The sequence below is a fragment of the Physella acuta genome, unplaced genomic scaffold, assembly GCF_028476545.2.
Source record: "Physella acuta isolate Inbredline_101_S28 unplaced genomic scaffold, ASM2847654v3 ptg001626l, whole genome shotgun sequence".
NCBI classification, from domain to species: Eukaryota; Metazoa; Mollusca; class Gastropoda; family Physidae; genus Physella; species Physella acuta.
The window spans coordinates 5,001-17,489 of record NW_026733140.1 but is presented as its reverse complement, the minus strand read 5'-3'; the positions used below and the strand labels follow the sequence as shown (position 1 = coordinate 17,489).

Sequence of the window (12,489 nt, the reverse complement as noted above, 5' to 3'; positions counted from 1 at the left end):
CATGAAAATCAACAAAGTAGAACATCTATTCTGAACACTACAATTTAGCGACCATACAGCAGTTCTGACAACTTTAAAAAATGAACAAACACAAAACAAACCAAAACACAGCACATACTGGAAATTCAATAATACACTATTACTAGACGAGCACTAAATCAACACTATAAAAGAAACAATACAATTTTACACGCAGTCATCACCAACATTTAAGAAAATCCAACATTGGGAAGATTTAAAACAAGACATTAAGGGGGTATCTATTCAGTATGCATGTAGCATCAATAGCGTAAGGGCCCACTATAGAAACTAAACTAGAAAAACAACTAAGTATACTTAACGAAATCAACAACAACAAAGAACAAATAAACTCAATAGAAACGGAACTATCTAAAATACAAGAGCACAAATATAGAGGAGCGCAAATTAGAAGTAGAATTGAGCAAATAGGCTCGGAAAATCCCACACACCACACCTTAATTTTAGAACATAGCTTTCAGAGGGCAAAACAAATCACACATTTCATAGACATCAATAACCAAGAGACGACTGACCCGGAAAAAATTCAATCAATATTTAGAGGCTATTATACGCAACTATACACGTTCGAAGAGACAAACACAGACATACAAAACAAATACCTTAAGTTTATTAAACCCTTACAAGACAGCGACAAAATTAATATTGACACCTCCTTTCAGTCAGTCAACATAACCAAAACCATACTCAAATTAAATTCAAACAAATCACCAGGACCGGACGGCCTACAAGCGAATTTTTCTAAAGCCTTTTCAGCCGACATAGCTCCCCTTCTTTTAGCTACCTTTAGAGAAATGTTTCTGCTAGAACAATGCCACGAAAACTCCAACAGATCATACATAACATTAATACGCAAACCTAAAACCGATCCTAAACTAACCCAAAACTATAGACCTATTTCTCTCCTAAACACTGATTACAAAATTCTATCCAAAGCTCAAGTCTCCAAAATTGAACCACACTTGCATAAAATTATACATGTAGATCAACAATGCAACATCACAGGTAGGAACATACAAAATCACAATCACTTAATTAGAGACATCATCCACTACACACACGAGAAAAACACAGGTGGTCAAACCCCCTATGGTCAAACCCCTTATGGTCAAACCCCCTATGGTCAAAACACCTGTGGTCAAAGGTCCGCGCACCTCCCTCCAAACCGAGAAATCTATCATTCTAATAATAGACACTTTCCTTGACTTTGGGCTAAGTAGCGGGTCAAAAATTAACCTGATGAAAACCAAAATCATGGGACTTGGACGTTGGATCAACAAACCAAATTACCCACTTAACATGATAGGTACCAACACATTAAAACTTTACGGCATAACCAACTACAGCAACCCACACACCAATAACGATGATGAATGGAAACAAGTCTCATGCAAAATCCAAAACACATAGCACTTTACAAATTTAGCTCAACAACAATTTTTGCTAGGTCATCTATAATTAATAGTTACGTAATCCCAAAAATTACCTATAAAGCCACGGCTAAAACAATCCCAAAACCAACAATTAAACATCTGAATAAAATCATTAGAGAGTACATATTTTAGACCACAATTACAAACATTAGCCACAACACGTTAGTACAAAACAAACTTCATGGAGGAATAACCTTCACGACATACAGACCAAAATCAATACATTCAGACTAACACACATTAGCAGAATAATTTGTCAACCGAACTTTGCTCAACAAACTTACAAAAATCAATAATACAATTCCACATTACATAGGAGGAAAAGACAGTCCCTTTTACACAGAATGCTTAAAAATATTTGATAACAATGAAAAACTTGTACACGAAAAATCACAAAACATTTACAAAAAGTTAGTGCAAAAATTCTCAACCCCATTATACAACAGAATTCAATGGTGTAGGAAATACGCTCTAACAGACACAATAGACACTTTTAGGAACCTACACCTCAAAACCAACACACCCAAAGCCAGGGAAATAACATCCAGACTCGTTTACAATTCAACATCCCTAGCAAAACAACAGAAACCCAATAGCCCACTATGCAGACAAAACACACCCGAAACCGAAACGCACATCTATTTAGAATGCCCCACCATACAAAACACGAAAAAGACGCTAGAAACCAAAATAACAAAAAACGGGACCTTCAACATCGATGTAGTTATAACCCTAAACAAAATCCCTTAACAAAGAGACAGGACGGACCTACAGCAAAAAGCAAGGACTGTAGCTATCTATAGAAAGACTATTTGGAAAAGTAGAATAAAAGCAAAACACGACAAGGTATAGTTCACGGCACACGTACTAGACTTGATTTATCGTAGACGACTCGACATATACCATAATTAGCAACACCACAACGTAAAGAACATATTAAACTGCATTGGCCACCTGGCCCGCCTAATCCTAACCGACACATCCCCTTTCATCACACCCTCCCCGCCCCTAAACCTCATTATCATATTATACTGCCCCCATTACTGCATCCCCTTTGTCCCCATGACCCCACCCCTGTGTTGTAATACTATGTTAAATACTTAAGATGATGTATTATCCAAATACATTTCTAACAACATTAATTTGACTCCCACCCCCCCCCCCCCCCCACAACCCCCATGTCCCCACCTTGTTTCACATCATTTATCATTTTGTCATTCAGGTTCCTATTGTTGCTTGTTTGTGTATTGTTTTATTTACACAGCCTACAAACAAACATTGTAAAGGCATTATTTGACACTGTTTTACTATTATCATACATGCAGTGTTTCTTCCAGGCTTTTTTCTCCGGGGGGGGGGCACTTGAAATTTTTGGGGGGCGGTAGATTTTTTTCGGGGGGGGGGGGGCGGACACTGTTAAAAGTATATATTTTCTATAAAAATCATATAAATTTCATTTCGTTCGGGGGGAACACAAACCAACTGCACAAAATACGTTGGGAGGTGTTTCAACTGCCAACAACCGGGTCACATGATTAAGAACTGTCCGCATAGAAACTCAAACGTTGGGGTCAATAACCAGGCTGCGGGTCAAGAAAACCCCAGAGACACAAACACTCATGCGCCACACAGTTATTACAGCCAACAACATAGACCGAGGCAGGACGAAAATCATAACAATGATTACAACAACCACAACAGTAGCCCAGATAATGAGGGAGTAGAACAAGCACCGTTACTACAGATCTCACCGAAAATGTCAACGCTAATGGTGAATGTGGGAGCTTATACGGTAGAGGCGGTTAGAGACACGGGTTGCTCTACTATTGCTGTAAAAAGTAGCTACGTCAAACAGCACAAATACACGGGTGAATGGAAAATGGTATGTGACGGGACAAGTCCCAGCCTTAGTATTCGAACGGGGATCATTCGACGTAATCATCGGGAATGATATCGGGAGAGAGACCATACCACAAAACTATCATTCTAATGCAGCGGTAAGGTGATATTTGATCTGGTCACAGTCTGGGACGGAGCACACAACAAGACGGCGGTGAGACAACACACGTGTAAGACATTTGTTCTACAATATACATTATGTAGCATGGCGTCTTTCGACAAGTTGTACCGAAGGAGAGAAAAATCGACGCCGGATCCAAAGTTAAAAACAAGTACCGGTATACTTTTGTTAAGTTTCTTTCGTATGTATGTTTACTGTGTTTATTGTTAATTGTTATATACGAGAAATGTAAATGATGATGTTCTTGCAGAGACTGAAGGTGGATTGTACCCAACAAAAGTATGCTACGGGTGGTGCCGAGTCAACGATCGGTTGTCGTTTGTGTGTGATGTTTAATTAAACATATTTCAAATGTTCTATACAGGGTTACTATGTAGCTATTCTTGGGAATGTAATATGTACATGATTTCCATGTCTTCGTACTAGGTGTATTTTACAGAGTACAAGTTTGATATGGTGCGTCTATTCGGTGTACTACAGACTTACGGAAAGTCATTGGAGAGATAACTCAACTGTCCCATTGCGACTGCTAACATCGTAGTTATATATATATATATATATATATATATATATATATATATATATATATATATATATATATATATATATATATATATATATATATATATATATATATATATATATATATATACATATTGTGTTGAGTTATTGGTTTTCTTTTTTTGTTAATTCCGTCGATTGCATCAGCTAGGGACAGATGGAGGGTAGGCCTATGTGGCCATGTAATGTGTATGAAAGGTGAATACGTGGAAAGGATCACTGCGTGTGTGTATGTATCATGTAGTGAGACGCGAGGCCGGGTGTGTTGACGTGTATGTTGTTGTACGGAGTGAACGAGGGTACAAGGCAAGCGACTGGTCGGGTGACAGTGGCCGTGTTGTGAGCGAGAGAAAGTTGGTGTGTAGGGATGAATGCGGAGGACAGTTGAAGGTTGAGGGAAAAGCAAACAGGTTGATGTGCGACTAGGGGCGCGTTTGAAGAGAAATAAAGGATACTGTGATACCTAGCCTCAATCGTGTTGGTTGTGCATTCTTTGAGATTCAGACACCCTCACACACATCTATACATATATGCATAAATACACATACATATACACATATATACATATGTAAATTTATACATATGTATATATAAACATATAAACATATATACACATATACATATGTACACATACACATACGCATATATACACATATATACATATGTACACATATACATATATACATATATACATATATACATATATACATATATACATATATACATATATACATATATACATATATACATATATACATATATACATATATACATATATACATATATACATATATACATATATACATATATACATATATACATATATACATATATACATATATACATATGTACATGTATACATATATACCTATATACGCATACACATATGTACACATACACATACACACATATACACGTACAAACATATACAGACATATACATACATACATATATACATATATACATATATACATATGTACATATGTACATATGTACATATATTCATATATACATATATACATATATACTCATATACATATGTACACATACACATACACACATATACACATATATACACATACACATATACATATATATATATATATATATATATATATATATATATATATATATATATATATATATATATATATATATATATATATATATATATATATATATATATATATATATATATAAATATATATATATACATATATACATATACACATAACCAAAAATATACACACATATACACTCATATACACATATAAACATATAAACATATACACATGTACACATATACACATATACACATATACACATATACACATATACACATATACACATATACACATATACACACATTCACATATACATACATACACATATACACACATACACATATACACGCATACACATATAGACACATACACATATACACACATCCACATATACACACATACACACATACCTAGATACACAAATACACATATACACACATACACACATACACACATACACACATACACACATACACACATACACACATACACACATACACACATACACATATACACACATACACACATACACACATACACACATACACACATACACATATACACATATACACATATACACATATACACATATACACATATACACATATACACATATACACATATACACATATACACATATACACATATACACATATACACATATAAATTTATACATATGTATATATAAACATATAAACATATATACACATATACATATGTACACATACACATACGCATATATACACATATATACATATGTACACATATACATATATACATATATACATATATACATATATACATATATACATATATACATATATACATATATACATATATACATATATACATATATACATATATACATATATACATATATACATATATACATATATACATATATACATATATACATATGTACATGTATACATATATACCTATATACGCATACACATATGTACACATACACATACACACATATACACGTACAAACATATACAGACATATACATACATACATATATACATATATACATATATACATATGTACATATGTACATATGTACATATATTCATATATACATATATACATATATACTCATATACATATGTACACATACACATACACACATATACACATATATACACATACACATATACATATATATATATATATATATATATATATATATATATATATATATATATATATATATATATATATATATATATATATATATATATATATAAATATATATATATACATATATACATATACACATAACCAAAAATATACACACATATACACTCATATACACATATAAACATATAAACATATACACATGTACACATATACACATATACACATATACACATATACACATATACACATATACACATATACACATATACACACATTCACATATACATACATACACATATACACACATACACATATACACGCATACACATATAGACACATACACATATACACACATCCACATATACACACATACACACATACCTAGATACACAAATACACATATACACACATACACACATACACACATACACACATACACACATACACACATACACACATACACACATACACACATACACACATACACATATACACACATACACACATACACACATACACACATACACACATACACATATACACATATACACATATACACATATACACATATACACATATACACATATACACATATACACATATACACATATACACATATACACATATACACATATACACATATACACATATACACATATACACATATACACATATACACATATACACATATACACATATACACATATACACATATACACATATACACATATACACATATACACATATACACATTTACACATTTACACATTTACACATTTACACATTTACACATATAAACATATAAACATATACACATATACACATATACACATATACACATATACACATATACACATATACACACATACACATATACATATATACACATATTCACACATACAGATATACGCACATACACATATACACATATACACATATACATACATACACATATACACACATACACATATACACACATACACATATACACGCATACACATATAGACACATACACATATACACACATCCACATATATACACATACACACATCCACACATCCACACATGCACATATACACATATACACACATATACATATACACACATACACATATACACATATACACATATATACATTTAGACAAATATACATATACACATATATACATATATACATATTTACGTATATACATACATTCATACATATATATACATAAATAATATATATATATATATAAAATGAAACGCTCTCTTTGTTATATTTCTGCGAAAAAACTGCCAGCTTATATCATGTTTTTGTGTTAAAGTGTAATAAGTGTTTTTGTGTGTTTATGTTAATGTTTATGTTTGTGTACTTTTGGTTACCGTTTGTTGATAAACGAAGAAAGCAACTGACCCCGGGATTTCCTAATCTTGTATTTGTAATTGGAGTTATTCTTATCCCTCGGTTACCCTTATCTCTTGTCCCATTTATGTAGATATTTGTTGCTCCGTCGAAACTCCCGGCGAAGATTTGAAGAAAGTTGGCATAACACTGGTCATCGACAGGAACTGCATTTGCTGCATGAAATATTAAAATTATAAAGTAATTGTTTCAACAGTTTATTACAGCTGTTTCGATTTTTTTAAAAAGAAAATTACTAACAGAGAATATTCTAAATGAACTTTGTAAAGTTAGTGGGTTTCTAAAGATATAAATTTATTATACTTGTTCGACCTCATCATTTTAGCTTTCTAATATCATTTACTTTATTTAATCGATAATTTTGACTTAGACTCATCTTTTAAAGGTTCATTATTAGTTTCAACAACGGATAACGATGATAGTCTACATCTTGAGCTCTTGTACAATAGATAACTTTTTAAATTGTTTATGGTGCGCAGTCATTTTTTGGGTTAAAAGTATGCTTAAAAAGATTCATATGTATGAAATGAGATCATCTAACTGAAACTGTACTCAAATTAACTATCTTCAGATAAAAAGAATAAAGTGTTACTTCCGGTAACTCGAAAGTTTTAAAAAGCTGTGTCGTCGATGTTATACTTATATATGTCCACCGTTATTAAGGTAAATCTTTTTTTCGGTTAGCGGAAAATCGCCAAACCATTGAGAGAAGCTTACATATAGCGTTTAATGCATACGTTTTTTATTTTCTCGTATACAGAGTATAGAGAAAGTATTGTAATCGTGGAAAAAAAAATCACGATGTTTTACAGTTCCCTGAGTCGGAAAAACATAGTTTTGCAATCTTTTCCGTATGTCTATCTGTGTGTGTATGTGTATATGTGTGTCTGTAAACACGATAACTTAAGTACCGTTACAGCTAGGTTGATGAAATTTCATATACAAGTATTATATCAAATTTGTAGTTCTATATCAACTATTCAGCGATTTCTGATAACCGAAAGTGGAACTTATTTTACTTTCAATTTTTCAAAAGCCTATAACTGTAGTACTGTTTCAGACCGATAAATGCAATTGCACATGTAAGTAAAATATCTAATTTTCTGTCTTCTTTCAAAAGTTTAATAATATCCGTTTACCGGAAGTAGTAATTTACGCTATTTCCGATTTTTCGAAAAACGCATGTGAATTTATAAAGTACTAATAATATTCCGCACTATCATACACAGATTGTTTAGCGTTCACTAGGTGCGCAATTATTTTTTCTACGAGATTCTATTCTATTTTTTAAAGTTTAAGTAGATAAAAATGGATTTAAAATATTGTTTATATCCCGATTTGCCATCCCCCGTAGTGTTATATACGAATATTCGAGAAAGTTTAGGGATCACTCTCGGTTTATGTCTATCTAATTGAAAGGGTAATCCAGTAAAAAAAGAGAAATAATATTTTTAAATGTGGCAAAAGTGACTTACACACAGCAGAAAAAGCCAGACAAAGCGTTAAAGAGATAAGGAATTTCTTCATCTTGATTTTCTAAATGTCAGAGAAATAATTTCAAAATGTATATTTTAAACCGATGCTATTTTGTTAAGAAGTGCAAGATAAGTTACATTCTAAACAAGAAAAAAACAATAATATAAAATAAATTTAGATTAAATAGCGAAATAATAGATTTTTAAAATCATTTAATTTTTAAGTTTAACCCCATGTGTTAGTGTTTGTGTGTGTTAGTTTGTGTTAGTTTGTGTTAGTGTGTGTACGTGTGTGTGAGCTTTAGTGTGTTTAGTGGGTGTGTGTGCGTGAATGAGCGCGAGTGTGCGTGTGCGTCTTCGTCTGCGTGTGCGTGTGTGTGTATGTTAATGTGTGTTTGTGTGTGTGTTCGTGTTTGTTTGTGTTTGTTTGTATTAATATGTGTGAATGCGTTAGCGTGTTTGAGTGCGTTATAGCATGTGTGTATATTAGTGTGTTAATGTGTGTGTTTGTGTGCTTGTATGTGTGTGTTTGTAAATGTGTGTTTTATGTGTTTGTGTGTGTGAATATATTAGTGTGGATAAGTGTGTGTTAGTGCTTTTAGTGTGTGTTAGTGTACGTTTGCCTGTGTGAATTTATGAGTGTGGGTTAGTGTATGTGTAGGTTCGTGTGTTAGTGTGTTTTAGTGTGTGTTAATGTGTATGTTATACTGCGTATTCGTGTGTGTGTGTGTTAGTGAGTGTTAATGTATGTATGTGTGGTTCTGTTGGTGTGCTGTGTTTTTGTACGTTTATGTGTGTGTCATTGTGTGTTAGTGTGTTAGTTTGTTTTAGCGTGTTGGTGTATTAGAGTGCGTTTTCGTGTGTTAGTGTGTGTGTGTTAATGTGTTAGTGAGTTAGTGTATATATCTATAAGTATTCATGTATTTGTGTGTGTAATAGTGTGTGTGTGTGTGTGTTAATGTTTGTAACTATAAGTGCGTTAGTGTTATTTGTTTTGTCAGTTTGTTAGTGATTCTTAGAGTGTGGGTGTTAGTGTGTGTGCGTGAGCTTATTCGTGTGTGTGTATGTGTGTGTATGTGTGTTAGTGTAAGTATGTTAGTGTGTTAGTGTTAGTGTATGTTAGTGTGTGTGTTAAAGTTGGTTAGTGTTAGTTTGTGTGTGTGTTTGTGTTAATGTGTGTGAAGGTGTTAGTGTGCCTTAGTGTGTTTAAGTATGTGTGTATGTTAGAGTGTGTAAATGTGTGTGTCTTTGTATATGTGTATGAGTGAGTATGCGTGTGTTTTTAGTGTGTGTCTGATAGTGTGTTTGAGTGAATTTATTAGTGTGTGTTAGTTTTAGTGTTTGTGTATTTGTGTGCGTCTGCTGTGTGTGTGTTAGTGTGAGTGTATTTATGTGTGTGTGCGCGTGTATGTGTGTGTGTGCGCATATATGTGTATTATTGCGTGTTTGTTAGAGTGTATGTTGGTGTGTATGTTGCAGTTGTACCGCTGAATATCGTAGTATCCATTACCCGCTATTCAGGGCACCCAATTAGCGGATACTAAGTGCTAATTTAGCTGCTCTGGCATTCTGGGCGCCAAACCGTTTATTGACAAAAACAAGCACCCTTCCGCCGCCCATAAGAAAGTTTAATTTTTTTTTTGGAAACATATTCGGGTGTATTCTCATCAACTCACTAAAGTTTCATGGCACTTGGATGAACTTGGTCAAACAGTATCCGACTTTTATTTTATATATACCGTATATAGATAAAAATCGCATAATCCATAGGCGCCGACCTTGCAAAATTAATAAAGATTTTTTTGCGGGTGTATTCTCATCAACTGCCCAACGTTTCATGGCGATCGGATGAACGTGTTTGTTTCACACTTTTGTTTGTTGTTTTATTTGGGTTCAGATTTATTGTTTAGTACTACTTCATATGTTAAGGCCTCAGATAGATTTTAAAACTGAGGTTGCAAGACAAAGTCCCAAACAAGGAATTATGGAGAAAGACAAGGAAGTGGCCTATAACACTGCAAATAAGAAAAAGGAAGAGGCGCTGGGTGGGACACACACTGCGAAAGGCTCGCCCAAATGTGACACGCCAGGCGCTTGAGTGGAACCCCCAGGGATTGCGAAAGATAGGCCTGAAGGCGGAGGCTTCTTGAAGAATAGAAGCCACAAGAGATGTCTTGGGAGATTGCGAAATTAATAGCCGGGGGTCGGACGAAATGGAAGGAAATGGTAGAGGCCCTGTGTTCCATAAGGAGCAAAGAGGACTAAAACAAGTCTTATGTTAACGTAGCTAGGTTTATTATGTTTTCGCCATTTTCTGGAAGATCTCTTTATTTATAAGTTTCTTGCTTTTTCTGCACTTTTTGAATGCATAATATTCTTTTTGAATACATTCCTTTTTATAGCTATGTCAATCTTTAGTATGTCGTATTTGAATAATAATTAAGAGAAGCAATTGCTTTTTAATTTAACTGGTACAACATTATTTAGAGAAGCTTTATGGGCATCACTATTAGACTGTTTAAAGAAGGGCAATAAGTCAAGTAAGTAGTGTGAACGTTAGCCTACCTTTCACACTACAGTTCATATAGGTTTTTAAAAATATTTTTCTAAGCAACAGTGTGTAGAACAATAGCTGTTATAGTAGACCTGTTTGTATTTTACAAAACAAATATCATGGTGCACGAAAAACATTATTTGTGAAAAAAAGTTCAATGTTTTTTTTGTGTTGGATTTCGGCCTGTCCCCCCCCCCCCAACACCCACTTCGGCATTGCGGGTGTCTGGCAGCATGGTAGTTCCGCCCCTGCGGTAAATTGGGGAGGGAGTGGAGGATATTGACCATAGGAATCCATATTTTAAAATAAGGTATGTGGTACAAACTTTAGCTGGAGTATACTCATCAAACTCGCTTAATACATTGCAATCAGATTAATTGTTAAATAATGCTTTAAAAAATTCATAAAAAACGTTTTGATAACAAGCTTTTATGTTATAATGCACTAAAAAGTAGAAAAAAAATTATACACTACTATTTAAATTACTATAAAGAAAAACGTGGGTCACTTAAGTATCTATTGGATACCTTTACTAATATTTAGGAAGAGACCCACGCTTTTCTTTATAGTAATTTAAATAGTAGTGTATAATTTATTTTCTACTTTTTAGTGCATTATAACATAAAAGCTTGTTATTAAAACGTTTTTTATGAATTTTTTTTAGTACTTTACATGTTTTTACTTACAATAGAGTTTCATGACTAAAAACCATTGCGCGCCTATTAAACGTGATAACGCGCTATTGAACGGGATGACGCTTGTGGTGTGGTTGGATAGAAATGCCTACTAATTCGG

The 12,489-nt window shown here is 33.2% G+C and overlaps 1 protein-coding gene across 1 annotated transcript in view; it reads right to left on the bottom strand.

Annotated features, from left to right (window-relative positions):
• Positions 1-12,489, bottom strand: part of LOC131929410 (uncharacterized) — a 32,623-nt gene that overhangs the window by 18,812 nt on the left and 1,322 nt on the right. The window contains exons 2-3 of the mRNA XM_059285588.1: positions 9,141-9,201; positions 7,657-7,820 (exon numbers count right to left, since the gene is read on the bottom strand). Of these exons, the coding sequence (XP_059141571.1) occupies positions 7,657-7,820; positions 9,141-9,192 (216 nt within the window). The 5' untranslated portion in view covers positions 9,193-9,201. The remainder of the gene's footprint in view (positions 1-7,656; positions 7,821-9,140; positions 9,202-12,489) is intronic.